The sequence below is a fragment of the Mus caroli genome, chromosome X, assembly GCF_900094665.2.
Source record: "Mus caroli chromosome X, CAROLI_EIJ_v1.1, whole genome shotgun sequence".
Taxonomy (NCBI): Eukaryota; Metazoa; Chordata; class Mammalia; order Rodentia; family Muridae; genus Mus; species Mus caroli.
In genome coordinates, this window is record NC_034589.1 from 98,508,619 (window position 1) to 98,524,120 (window position 15,502).

Here is a 15,502-nt window from a genome sequence, read left to right on the forward strand (position 1 = left end):
GAAGTCCTCCTACATTATTATAACTGTAATGTATTTGGAATAGGAGAGGAAAATATAAATTGTCAGAAAAGGCTTGGCAAGTATTGTTATTTTCTCTTTACCTCAGGGTTTGTTTTCTAAGCTCGGTTAGTTTGAAATCTCAATAAAGAGTTTATGCAGTAGTGATTAGGACCTGAGGTGATGGATTATGCTGCACATGAGATGGATTTGTACCTGACAGTCCATTTAACAACTTATAATAAAAAGTAACTAACAAGTAGACTGATGTTCACACTGGCCAGTCGGTGAGTTCTTTATCCCAAAAGTCAGTCAAGTTCATAAAGCAAATGAAGATCCTAGGCTGCCTGATGATGTATGAAATCAGAACCAGAAAACTGGCTCCCCATATCCTCCAGGCATTCTTGTGCACTGGTTTGTAGTCTCACTCATTTTAGCAAGCTTAGATATTATTTTCCCAATCTTCCAATTTTCAATACCCCAGGATGTCTTTTCACATCTTCTGGTTATATCAAGATTTATGCTAAAGTTCTCTGATTGCTCTAGCAAGTGCCTCTTACTATCACAGGCTTTAGACTATATCCAATCAATGAGGAATTATTTCTAACATAAAAAAGACTATGAAGCAGAGTTTTTCAGTAAGTAGTCCTTTCACTGACTTCAAACTACATTCACTAACAGTGCGATGTATATTATATTGGTAAATTGCCATATGCTATTTTATCTCACTGAGAAGGACTTTGCTCCCTACCTGCACCCTTCAGACCCATGCATGTTCATGTCAAATGTCCTCCATGGCATCCAAGGGGAATGACCCCGCTAACTCTGTGACAGGGAGGGATGACAACAGCAAAGCAGCCCAAGAATAAAAAAAAAAAAAACATTGTGTCCTTGAAAACATCTAGAAGGTAAGCTATTTTCAACAGGTTACTATTGTTTATTCCATGATATAAAAATGCCTACAGTAAGAAAGAAGCCAGAAGCTGAGCCATAGCACGCTCGGTTGTGAAGAGAAAGCTTAATCAGGAAATTTAGCTGACGCCCTCAACCCCCCTAATTGGGTTTTGTTGGATAGTGTGTCTGATGCTGTTATTTCTATGTTATTATTTTTTCATTTACTCTGAAGCCTTACCTGAGGGGGTATTCTACCCACAATCTTTATTGAGAATTCCAGCTGCCTGTCTTAACAGAATTTTCCCTTTTGATTTCTGCTGAATGTTTTAAACACTTCATCTGATAATGTATTACTATGTGTGTATGTATATGTATCTATCTATTGACCATTTATATACCTATATACCTACCTACTTACTTCCCGCTTACCATCTATTATTTATTGTGCCTTGCTATACACTTAATGAACTTGCTCAATCAAAATAAAAAAAAAATAAATATGGCTATTGTAGATCATTCTGCAGACCATACAGAACAAATGATGCTATAGAAAGATATCACTAAATATTTAAATGTAGGAGTAAAAAAACCCCAATCCTGGCTAGCAAAATGTCTTAGGAGGTAAATGTGTTAGCCATACAGGCCTGGCAATCTGCATTAAATCCCCCACACCCAGATCAAAATGAAAAGAATACACTCTACAAGGATGTCCTCTAACTTCTTTCTACATGTGTAACATGCAATGTGCATGCTTGCATGTATTCATATATATTTACACAGAAATAATAAATCATTTGTAAAATCTCAAATCTTTTTAAAGAATCTCAATATTCTATTATAAAACAAACAATTCATTCATCTACTTTAAGAAGCAATATTTTCAAGTATTGAACTACCATTCCTTTTTCATAAACCCTTTATAACAACCACATGAGATAAACAGATCACCTAAATATACTCTAAAATCGATTGTAATTGTTAATAGCAATATTTGTAAAGAATATACAAGTGGAAGTTAATTTAAAAATCAAGATGTAAATGTTTCGGTTTCTATCATTTGTTATGCTAGTAAATATTCTATCTAGTAGTTTATATGTTCTAACATCTCAACAGTTAAATTTTAGATAGGAAGGGCTTTGTCTTGTTAAGTACTGTATCCTCCATTCCTATCATAAAGTTTGGCACAAAGCAAGTACTTTGAAAAATTAAGTTTCTTATATTGAGTGTGTGTTTGTACACATGCACAGAAGCCAGGACAACACAAGGAAGGGATGTCAGGCTTGACAGCAAGCAATTCTACATGCTGAGCCATCGTACTGGCTCAGACATATACTTTATAAATGAATACACTGTGGTTGAGGAAGGTCTTACAATCTCACACTATAACAGTACCTAACATTTACTAAGCACCTCCTATATGTTGGACAATATTTAAGAGTTTTAACATGGTGAGAAGAATTACTTCATTTAAATCCCTTCTAGTGTAATTATTAACCTATTTTATAGAAGGTCCTGAAGCATCCAGAATTTCAGGATTTGTTTAAGGCCATTCCATTAGGAAGTGATGTAGCCCACACTCAAACCCAGTGTCAATCCAGAGCTGAGACTATCAATAACAATTACATACTATGTCTCTTTTTCTTTTCCATTTGACCAGAAAACCCTATTATTTTATGATTCCATGTAACCAATGAAGTTAAAGTTATATAAAGATAATAAGAGAAAAAGAACAATATAAAATATTACAATTATAATTGCATTGTTCTGATTTTTCTGTAAAATTATCTTAGAGTTTATTCTGTGTCCTTTTTAAATGTACCAATATAAAAATTTTATTGTTGGATGAGAAAATATTGTCAACATTTAAGCAATACAAAATATATAAAGTTCTTGTTTAGTGCAGTTTAAGAGAAGTGCCTGCTTCTCCTTTATTAGTCAACATATTTTTGGTCATAGTTAGAGCATTCATTATAGCAACTATCCTTAAGAGTCCTTACTGACAGATGATCCTGAAAACTGACAAATATCATGCCAAAGAGTAACACATGGGTAAACAAGTATCATTACTTAGCTAACTTTTAAAAATTGTCATATTACACTGTGTTCATTTCAAAGATAGCCATGAGGGTTAGTGACGTATATAGAAAGGGACATGGATGCAATATGCTTTCACTTGCTTGAAAGTAAAGAGCAACACTAGACATCAAGAATTAGAAAGTTCTCTTATCAATTATCCACTATCAATAAGACAACTCATATTCACTTAGCATCTATATTTTATAGACATTCTTCATAAAATTTTGTTTCCTTAACTCATTGCTACTTCAAAATACCATATGTCTGTCTATATGAGAAAATGCGAGAGCGAAGGGGGAAGGAGAGACAAAGAAGGAGAGATAAGAAAAAAGGAGAAAAAAAAGAGGAAAGCAATTAGTTAGAGGCAAGTCCCCCCCCCCCAAAAGAACAGATGGAGAAATATGTAACAGTATTCTGGTGCCATTTTAACTCACTCAGTTAAAGTGTAGTCCAAATAAATCTTTTTATTTCAGAGGCGCTACTGTTTAACAGGCCTATATGATAATGACAATAATAATGGTAAAGAATATCAGTAATAGCTGGATCATATAGATAGAGGATTTACTATGAAGCTAACTGATATTCTAAGATCTAAGCATGTAAAGGAAAAATACTGACCTTAACACACAAATTCTTTATAATTACTAAACCTAATTTGCCTACTTATTTATAAGGCTAGGTTACATAACAAAGTCAGTAAATGTTATCTTAGAGATCTAAAACATTTTGAACTGGTTATGATAACATAAACCAGTGCCTGAGAGATTTAAACATCAAGATCCTGAGTTTAAAGTGAGAATGAGATGCATATAGTAAGACTCTGTCTCAAAAAAAACCCCAAAGCAACAATAATAGCAAGCACAATAGAACACTGAAGTTGACGAATACATTTTTCCCCTTCTCAGTGAATAATAAAGGTCTACTGGGATGTGAGAAGGTGCAAGACATGATTTCTCTGTGTAGACTTGGCTATCCTGAAAATCACTCTGTAGTCCAGGCTGGCCTCAAACTCAGAGATCTACCTGCCTCTGCCTCCCAAGTGCTGGGATTAAAGGCATGCACCACTACTGTCTGGCCCCATGAATACTTTTTTAAAAATTTTACACAGCCATGCATTTTTGTTATAAATCATAGATCTCCTCTGTATAATATTCGCCAATTTCGATAGGATTTTTTGGTATGAGAAAGCATCATTAGATGAGCCAATCAAACAGTATTAGACTATGACAATGTTAAAGACCTATCTTCCACTCACATACAGTTATCAGCATGAATTTCCAGTTACCTGTCATTCACTCCTTTTAGAATTAATTTGTACATTAGCATAGGAAGGCTTGAGAGTCACTCTTACCCCTTCTTTTGGGTCTGTGTGGAGTCCTCCTCCTGCGTGCCCATGCCAACATGTTCTCTTTTCTATCAATGGCCATGTCTGGAGAGCCTTATTAAAAATGATAACAAGCCATTTATTTATTACGTATTACAGAATTTCAGATACTGTCTTAATCTAATACAACAACTATCCCTAAAATAATTCAGGGGATTGCATCTAGCTTGGAATAGTAAAGCAAAACACTTTAAAATGAGCATACAGATAAATTTATACAAAAAATATTACTTTCTCTAAATAGCTTTTGAAGTTAAAGTGATTTAGCTAACATTAGTTTTACTCAATTTATCCTGACTCCCCTTCTATCACTCACTATAATGCTGTAAGTAAGCAAGCAAGGCTAATATAGTTAATGATTCATATTTCATTTGCTTTTGATATTTTTAAAATTAATAAAATCAAGTTTATACAACTAATTATTTATGTTATTATTGTATCTTACATACATATTTACAAAGTACTTAATATTTAATAATCTAACTTATGATCTAACATTTTGCATACATGTTTTTGTTTTTTCTATTGCACAGTAAATTTCTTAAAATTAAGATCAATACTTTTTGAGTCACTTTTATCTTCTATGGTACATACTATATGTACATATTATATATAGGCAAAGTAGACTTCAATGTTTCTTGGATTCACTTAGAAAATAAGAGCTACATACACTTTCCGAAATAGTCTTATATAATATCTTGCCTACTATAAAATTTCAAAGGCTTTAATATTATTGCTAAAATCAGAGATATATAAAATAAAATCATTTGGAAAGATGTAAGAATAAGATAATGACAATTAGGCTTAATATTTAGGTTTTCTAATATTGAAAGTTTTTATGATTAAAAGTATTAAATGAAGTGAATACTTAATGATGTTTTTGCAGTATTCATAACAATAATTAATGCAAAGTGCATAGTTCTTTATGAACACACATATATACTGATACTATATACGGTATAACTATATCAGCTTAGAGGCAAGGTATGAAAATATAATTATAAAAGGCAAAAGTATCTTTTTATTCTTACTAATGAGACAGAAAATAATTGTCATAAATATGTTATCAATTTTTAGATTAGCACTCATAAGGCACTTGATAAGAGGAAAACATCAAGGGGTTTTTATTCTGACAGCATCTTATGCTGACCTTTTCCCTCTAAAAGGCTAAGTAACAGTTTTAGTAAGGGTTCTGGTGAATATCACATAAGATGATGAGGTCTTCAATGAAGTAGAAGACTGAAATATAAATTCAGTGATATCTTGGATAATGAGAAGACTGAACATATTTTCGACTTAAAGACTTAATTTAATAGTGGAAAACAAATGCATTTATACAGTTTCTGCATAAATTAGAACAATGCTTTGTGCCTTAATGGCAAACAACTACTAAACAAAGGGGAAAAATAAAGTACCCAGGATGCAAATAGCCTTATAACTTTTTGTTCTTTTTTATCATAGAGATTTACATGTCTCATTTTGAAGCAGTGGTAATCATGAAAGCTATCTTTCACGTAAAATAACAATGAAAATAAGCCTCACCAATATTTAAACTCAACATCACTTATCCTCGGGGCTCTAGCAAACTTAAAATCCCATGGCATTCTACTATCTGAACATCTTCTAAGGTAAAGGAATGTTCCGCATTTGAAAAAATGTCAATATTCTATGTATCAGTCACAAATTAGGATAAATTTGGATGTCAACAAGCTGCCATTACATTTACAAAAGTTTTCTAAAAATGTTACTCTAGTTGGCACTAATCTCAAGGGATTCAGACAGATTTCTGCAGTGGTAGATAATACCAAGATTTCTTTCTGTATTCTTAATAGAAACATACCTTCCTGCCAGTATTTATATAAAAAAATTAGAAAAAGGAAAGTATTTCTGAAATGTAAACCATGTAGTAAATATGCAGCATAAATTGTTAAATGCCCCATGCGCTTGCAAACTTTTCTTACTAGCTGTAGAAATGTTGACTAAATCTTACCTTTGTAGCATCTAGTAACTGTCTGGAGTTGTCTTTTCCCCATCTCTGCTGTGTAGTATTTCTTAATGATTCTGTAGTCTAATGAAGAGATTAAAAAGTTAAGATAGCATTTCATAGTGGAGACTTAATATTCTAAGATTATTCTTTTGTTCAGAAACAAACCTAAAATTAAAATCATTGTCAATGTTAACCGGGATGGTTACATCTTTAACATATGCCTAAAAAGACAAAAATGTGGATAAGGCTTATATTATATTACTTATTAAAATATCCAAGTAGATTTATTTACATATCCTATCTCCTTTACTTGGCTTTTTTATTTGTTCTTATTATTTTATATCTTTGTTTTTAAATTTTTCCAAGTCTTTAACATTACTTCTCTTTTAAATGGCTTTTACACACCAACCAGTGCCTAGCCACAGCATACTGCCAGACCTGAGTTTGGGTAACCTGCCAGGCAGGTACTTTCTCCTTCTGGTCAGGGGTTTCACAAGAAGAAAAAATTGCAGAAAGACAGACTTGGCTAAAGACACATAACAAGGTTTTGGATATAATATAACCAGAGATATAGCTACTGGATCACAGATTGGGGTAACAGATGTAGAAGTGAGATACAGGAACCTGGAGCTGAAATTTGTTTTCCTATACATCCTAGAGTTAATAGCTTAAGAAGACACTACCCCTCCCACTGTTTGGGCAAGCTAGGGGAATGGGAGAAGAAAGATGCTCAACATGGCAGAGCCAAAGGATGGATGCTGCCATAAGAAGCTAATCAGTGGGTGAGCCTTCTACACTTCCTCAAAGTCACAGTAAATTCAATCAGTAGAAAGAATAATTCATAAAATACCAGAGACAAACTTGTAACTAGTAGGTAAGAGTCTCACTCTGGGGAATTATGGGAAAGTATAATATACACACAAAACTCTAACTTGTTTGAATTACTGAGATAAGCATCCTTCCCCATCTTTACACACTGCTACATAAGACAATCCAGGAAGAGAGAATAGCCACATCATGTTGACTAGGAATGATAATGACTGTGGTTATATCTTCTATTTGTTTTACTTCTTACTTTTGTTATTTTACTCTAGACTTTTATACTATAATCATTGTTTTATTTCAGCTTGTATCATGCCTGAATAAACTTTTAGGACTGATGCCTGCCCCCGTGTGTGTTGGGGTGGGGGTGGGGGGGCGAAGGGGTGTTTCTTTGTTGTGTTTTCTTATGTCATGGCCAGAAGCTCCCAAGTCCTCAGTACTGGAAAGCAAACATGAGAAAAGTATTTCAGAGTCATACATTCAAAAGGCTCAATGGCAATATAGAAGATTCAAACAAATAAGTGAAATTCAGAAACCTATTCAAGACCTAGATGAGAAAGTTGATAAAGTGCTCAGCAATTTAGAGGACAAATTTTAAAATATGGAGAAAAAATACAGCAAGGAACTGAAACTCTGAGAAAAATAATTAGTGTTGGAAATAAAGATCAATCAAATATAAAAAAGAAAAAGCAGAAACTATCACCAACTGACATGACCATACAGAAGAACAAAATTCAGGAGTGGAAGACAATAATTTATTTAGACATGCATTTTAATGAGTATTACCAAAATTTCTAAGAACTGTGGGATAAGTTTAAGAGAAGAAATCTAAGAATTTACCAGGTAAAAGAAGAAGCTGAACTAAGGACTAAAAGCATACAGAATTTTAGTCAACGAAGTGATGATAGAAATTTCCCTAAACCTGGAGAAAAAAAAATGGCATCAAAACAAAAAAATAAAATAAAAACTCAACTAGACATGGCTAGATACAACCTCACTACAACATATCATAGTCAAGCCGGGCAGTGGCGGCGAACACCTTTAGTCCCAGCACTTGGGAGACAGAGGCAGGTGAATTTCTGAGTTCAAGGCCAGCCTGGTCTACAGAGTGAGTTCCAGGACAGCCAAGGCTATACAGAAAAACCCTGTTTCAAAAAACCAAAACCAAACCAACCAAACAAACAAACACCAAACTAACCAAAACAGAAAAACCAAAACCATATCATAGTCAAAATATTTAAAACATAAATGAAAAAACAACATGAAAAGCAACAATGTGAAAATGCTAACTCACCTATCAAATCACATTATCAACCTTAAAATCACCAGTGTATAGAATGAGGTATCCCAAGATGTGAAAGTAAAATAATTGCCAACAAAGATGGCCATATTCTGAAAAGTAATTTTTATTTTTTATTTTTTTTGTTTTTTTGTTTTTTTTTTTTCAAGACAGGGTTTCTCTGTATAGCTCTGGCTGTCCTGGAACTCACTTTGTAGACCAGGCTGGCCTCGAACTCAGAAATCCGCCTGTCTCTGCCTCCCAAGTGCTGGGATTAAAGGCGTGCGCCACCACGCCCGGCTGTAATTTTTAAAATACATAGAAAAGTTAGAACATTTTTCAAAAGAAGTGCAAAAACAATTCATACCACAGGAACCAGCATTTGTAAAACTAAATAGGAATTTGATAGAAAGAGAAAAAAAAGAAAGATAATCTTATCCACAACAACACAGGAAATGTTAATCTCATGGGAGGAATAAATGAACAAAGGAGTGCTAGAAAGAAGTTTGCTAGTTTGTGCCTAAGTGGAATAATAACCAGCAAATCCATAGCTAACATCAAATCCCTCTCAATAACAGCCTTAAAGACATATGGCTTTAACCCACCATTTAAAAGATGAAGTGTAAGTGGCTAGATTAAACACCACCACAAAACCAAGATCTAATTATTTGCTGTCTCTAAAACACATAGATCATTCATAAGAACATCCTCAAACTAACAATCAAAGGATGGAAATTAACCTACTAAGCAAATAGAATCCAAAAAGAAAAGGTATTCTTCTATGTAATAAAGTAGACTTCAAACCAAAGCTACTTAGAAGAGGTAGAGAAGGCCATTATATACTGATAAAAAAGAACCACTTAACAAGAATATAAAACCACTATAGGTGTTTATGGCACTCAAAACTTCTATAAACAAAATACTGAAAGGCATTAAAAGGTCATATAGGTCCTGATACAACAGGAGTCAGCATTATCACATTCTCATCTTTAGACCATCAGAGACAAATCACACCATATATCAATTAGATGTAAACAGGTATCTACTGCCTACAGAACTTGCTCTATTATTGGTCACATTGTATGTCATAGAGCAAGCCTAAACAAATAAAAAGAAAAATCCCTCTCTTATATCTAATCAGAACATGGTAGACTAAAACTAGAAATTAATATTATGAGAAACCACAGAAACTACAAAATACTTGATCAGATACTGAGCAATGTATTTGAGAACTGACAGTATAGGATGCTGAAGAAACAAGAAAAACAATAAAAATTTCAGAGTCAAATGAAAATGATGGTGCAACTTATCTGGAACTTTGTGGTACAGTTAAGGGCATTCTAAGCAGAAAGTCTACAGCTAGGGGAGTTATATTTTTTAAAAAAGTCTCTCTCTCTCTCTCTCTCTCTCTCTCTCTCTACATACATATATATAATATATACACACACATATACACACACATACACACACACTAGACACTAAAAATTACATAGATTCATTCAACCATGAATTGGTTCTATTACAAGGTAAACGCAGCTGACAAACACCAAACTAGCTGAAAGAAACAAAGAGGTCTTACAATAAACGTATACATTTAAAAGAGACATGTTACAACAGACTCCAGTGCATTAGAAAGGTAATTAGAAAATACCTGTAAAACATATATTCTAAAAAGAACTGGGAAATCTAGGAGAAACAAATAAATGTACAAACACATCTAACCTACCAAAGTAAATCAAGAAAATATTCAATATACTATGGGCAAGTCTTTGGGCATTTTCTTGATTAATAGGTGATATGTACTGCTGTGATAGTCCTATGTCGTGCCCTTTGGGGGTTGGGGGGGTGGGGTTTCTGGAAGAATTTTTTTTAGAACTTTGGGATATAAAAGGTTGTTGAATGAGATGGTTTATGGGAGCTTGAAAGATAAGAACGCTGAAAGCAATGCAAATGATGGAGGCTTGACTTATGAAGTTTATAAAGAATTCAAAGAATGTACTGGGAGTGTTTGTGTGGTGCTGTGGATGAAAAATCGGTGGAAGTAAAACCTTCGCTCCATTATGACATTAGATGCTAGTCATCTATGTTGAAGAATCAGCTGTGATTAAGAGTTCAAAATCATGAAGGTAAAATCTTCTGGGGAGTATTTCCTCAGGGTGAGAACACAGAAAGTATAGTCCAGTGTAGCCATGGCTACATCTTATACTGGGAGCCAAAAGTGGTAGTAAGAGGCTCCCAATGATGCTGGTTTTGGTAGCATAGATACTTCATGATTGAAGTCATGGAGAAAAGCTGAGGCTTGATACCATGTGGCAGGGTCAAAGTCCCTGAAGAGAGGTCAGAGGGCCATTGGTAAAGGGGAAGCCTAGGTTGCAGTTGATACTACAAGACTTAAGGATACCATAAATGCCAAGACTGGGATGACAACCAAGAACAATAGCAGGTGTGGAGAGGAGCTGGTGGGTATGAGCCTGTGTGACAGATGCTAGAGCTGGAGAGATGAGGCTACTACCTAAGCCCTTTGGAAGCAAGAAGACTTTGAGTAAGTCCCGGATATGAGACATCTAGACCTGGGTTTTACTTAGGATTAAGTATGACTGTGCTCTGGTTATTCTCTTTAGGACTCAAAAAGTATTTAACTTGTTTTCGTTACTGGAACTTACAGTTAACAACTTTGTTTTTTGTTTTGTTTTGTTTTTAAACTTTGGACTTTAAAGTGTTTAACATTTTAAAGGCTGTAGGACTTTTTAAATTATACTATGTTTTGTACTATAATGTTAATATTAGAACTTGAGGATAAATGAGAAGTGAAAGTTTATGATTTAGTAGTTATGTGTTAGAGTGTCAAGTTGGCAAGGGTTCAATTGTACCAGTTAGTTTTTGTTAATTTAACATAAACTAGTCACCGAGGAAAAAGAAACCTCAATTGAGGAATCGCTTCCATCAGATTGGTCTGTGGGCATGTCTGTAAGGAATTATCTTGATTGATGGCTGATGTGAAATGGTTCAGCCCACTGTGAACAGGTACCACCCGTGGGCAGGTAGTCCTGGGTTGTTTAAGAAACCAGGTTGACCAAGTCATGAGAGAGCAAGCCAGTAATCAGCATTCCTCCATGGTCTCTGCATCAGTCTCTGCCTCCAAGCTCCTACTCAATGATCTACCTGCCAATCCTGATCATGGTGTCTAAGCCATATGAAATAAACTCTTTCCTTCCCAAGGTGCATTTGGTCACTGTTTTACCACAGCAACAGAGAAGCAAACCAGGACAGGTCTCTAAATCCTACCATAATATACTTTGAAACTCATGCTTAACTGTTCACAATAGCCAGGAAGTTGAACCATGCTAAATGTCTAGTAATGGATTGATGGACAGAGAAGATGTGATATCTATATCTACACACACACAGACACACACACACACACATTCAACAATAAAAAAAAGTAAAATCATAGTGTTAAGTGAAATAAGCCAGACTCAGAAAGATAAATAAGGGCCCATGAGAGAAGAAATCACAAGTAAGGGGTGGGAAGTGGATAAATTAATGGAGTACATACAACATGTACTCAGAGGGGGGCTAATAGTGGGATAAAATGGACCAATAAGAGGTCAGCCTTTTGAGTTCTTGGCCAGAGAAGTCCAAGATAAACCCAGAATATTACAGGCTACTGCAGTTGCTCTTGGTTGCCTTCTAAGAGTGAAGGAAAGTTCCCTATTGCTGAAGATGTCATGTACTTTGGATACTTTGTATGCTAACTTAAGAAACTAATTTTTTCTAAATAGAAACAAATGAAAAAATAATTTCTCTATGGTAACACCAGATGGATAGCTGTAAAATTGACAAATATATATATCTGAATTACACATCAACTCAGTGAAAAGGAATGTTTCTTAGGTCTAGTCTCATGAAAGGCAAGCAATAGTCTTTACTTAAGCTATAAATGGAGTATATGTCAATGTTATACATTTCAAAATACCAAAAGATCTAAATCAATGAAAATGTGGCATATGTGACTGAGAAAGTATGCTCATTTGTACATATAAAACCAGGGAATCTCATGATATCTATATGCAGTGTCATGACAAACCTCTCTTATTTCAGATAATCTCTAACTGATCATCTCTAACCAAACCATCCACTCTTAATGTGGGATCAGTTTCTGTTGCTGTGATAAAATACCCTAACAAAAAGCAACCCTGGGTAGAAAGGGGTTTATTTCAGCTCACAATTTCAGGCCATGGCCTATCATTGTGAGGAAATCAAAGCAGGAACTTCAAACATCTAGCCAAATCACATCTACAGTCAAGAGTAGAGGGAAATTAATTCATGCATGCTTACTTGCTTGTACTCTGCTTAAATTCTCCACTCTTTTTTTAAAAGATTTATTTATTTTATGTATATGAGTGGACACTTTAGTTGTACAGATGGTTGCGAGCCTTCATGTGATTGTTGGGAATTGAACTTAGGACCTCTGCTTGCTCCGGCCAAAGACTTATTTATTAGTATAAGTTCACTGTAGCTGTCTTCAAACGCACCAGAAGAGGGTATCAGATCTCATTATGGGTGGTTGTGAGCCACCATGTGGTTGCTGGGATTTGAACTCAGAACCTTTGGAAGAGTAGTCAGTGCTCTTACCCACTGAACCATCTCACCAGCCCAAATTCTCCACTCTTACACAGTTCAGTACCTCGCACCTAGGGAATGATGCCACTCACAGTGAGCTGGGTCTTCCCACATCAATTAACTTAATTCAGACAATTCTACACAGGCATGCTTACAGACCAAGAGTTTATTTGTGATGTCCAACAACTCCTGAGCATGTGGCCTACCCTGAACTGTGGTTAAAATATGCAGTGAGACTCCATACCACCCCCTCTCAGCACTGGGACCCCATTTGGCTTGAACCTGTGCAGGCCCTGTGGATACTGACACATTGTCTCAAATGATTCTAGGTTGTTTCATGTCAATAATGAAAATGAACCCTGACAATGCGTTTCAGGCACTTTAATTCTTTCCTCACCATTCTCCACATTCAAGCCATATGCAAACTTTACTCCAGTTTCTTGTAAGCTTCGAATTCAGGAAACTGGACATCAAAAGAAACAATAAATCACATACTACTGAAGATAGTGGACGTGACAAACATGCACAAATACCAAAGAAATTCAATATGCAAAAAATGGTAATCTGTCTCTCCACTTTAGGAGACAGGTAAGTTAAAATTATATACCCTGGAGATCTGTGTTTATTTCAACTTTTAAAAACTGGAAGAACTGAATTTTAAGAAATCTATGACTTAAGCATATCATACACTCCCACTCACACTGATAGCATTCATCTACTAATCATTAAATGTACCATGCTTTATGTACATGGTCATTAAGGATTTTTATAGGATAATCACGTGACAACCCTCTGAGTTTCCAGGGGATTGTCTAGATTAGCTTAGTCTATGGCTATGCTGATTAGATGAACTGAAGTGGGATAAAATTAGTGGACCAAGCCCTGGACTTGGATCCTTGCTGTGTTTTGACATTTATCCCTTTCTGCTTCCTGACTGCAGATGCTATGTGACCAATCAGCTGCCACAAGCTCTTACTGCCATGGCTTCCCTACCAAGATAGACAGAGGAAAATTATAAGCCCAAATAAACCTTTTCTCTCAGGAAAAAAAATGAATACCAATACTAAAAACAAAGACTTACTAGGCAAAACTAATTCTACATAAATGTGACCAAGACCCAAGAGAAAAGAGTAACAAAATCAAGATTTCTTTTCGTTACATTTATGTTCTCTCTTTAAGGCAAAATTCAACCTTTACAAAAATAATGTAATAATTATTATTTATATTTTTTATAATAGTAAACTTTTATAATTAAACTCATGTTCATTATTGATGATACCTAAAAATTTAACTAATAGTAAGAGATTATAAAGGTTAGGTATGTAGGTCAATGATAAACAAACTACCTGACATTTACAGGCCCTAAGATGGATTCTGAGCACTGGAGAAATAAAGGAGTAAAAACCACAAGGGATTTGAGTCATTTACATATTCTCCATTCGTGAAACTTTAAAACAAAAGTAAGCTTACAATTATGTATCCTTGATGCTTATAATTTTTAACACTATCTATAAGTCATGTGTGAATACTATTATTATCTGATCATTAGTCATCTGTGATCAAAATATAAAACATTTAAATTAACCTCTCAGTGCATTCTTAAAGAAAAACAGCTGTGATACAAACCTATTTTAAATTTAATCAACTTTAAAGTATTAAAAATGCAACTGCCATAAAATCTTGTTTTCTTTCCAACTACTGAGAAACTAGAGGTGAAGAGTAGGGGGGAGTGAAAGCAACAGAGAGGCGGGGAGAGGAGACAAACAGCAGGCAAGCTTCTTTTATAATTATAATTCTCAAATGAAAGCTGACCAGAAAAAGGACTTTTATTCTAAATGACTGATGAATACATAGAAAAATGGTAGCACAGCATTAAGAATTTTGAACAGGGCTGGAGAGATGGCTCAGCGGTTAAGAGCATTGACTGTTCTTTCAGAGGTCCTGAGTTCAATCCCCAGCAACCACATGGTGGTTTACAACCATCTGTAATGGGATATGATGCCCTCTTCTGCTGTACTCACATACATGAAATAAACAGAAAAATGTTTGTTTAAAAAAAAAAGAATTTTGAACAATCATCACTTACACAAAACCATGATTCTAGAATAAGTGTTGGTATTTTTAAATTTTTTAGAAGAAGAAGAAGAATTAAAAGTGGTAAGGTCTGAGACACATAAGAACTCACAGACTGTCAGCATGCACAGGTTCCAGCCAAATGGGGTCCCAGTGCTGAGAGGCGGCGGTAAGGAGTCTCACTGGATATATTAACCACAGTTCAGGGTAGGCCACATGCTCAGAAGTTGTTGGCCAGCACAAATAAACTCAATGGTATTTTTGTAGACTGTGTCATATTGCTTTGTTTGGGCATTTTTTTTTTGTCTTGTTGGTCTTTTGCTTGTATATTTCAGATTCCATTTTTTGTGGGGTGTGTGTGTGTGTG

General features: G+C 34.9%; 1 protein-coding gene across 1 annotated transcript in view; it reads right to left on the minus strand.

The window, feature by feature from the left end:
* Abcb7 (ATP binding cassette subfamily B member 7) overlaps positions 1-15,502 on the minus strand; it is a 129,966-nt gene that overhangs the window by 54,597 nt on the left and 59,867 nt on the right. Inside the window, exons 2-3 of the mRNA XM_021152859.1 lie at positions 6,342-6,419; positions 4,319-4,405 (exon numbers count right to left, since the gene is read on the minus strand). Coding sequence (XP_021008518.1) covers positions 4,319-4,405; positions 6,342-6,419 — 165 coding nt within the window. The remainder of the gene's footprint in view (positions 1-4,318; positions 4,406-6,341; positions 6,420-15,502) is intronic.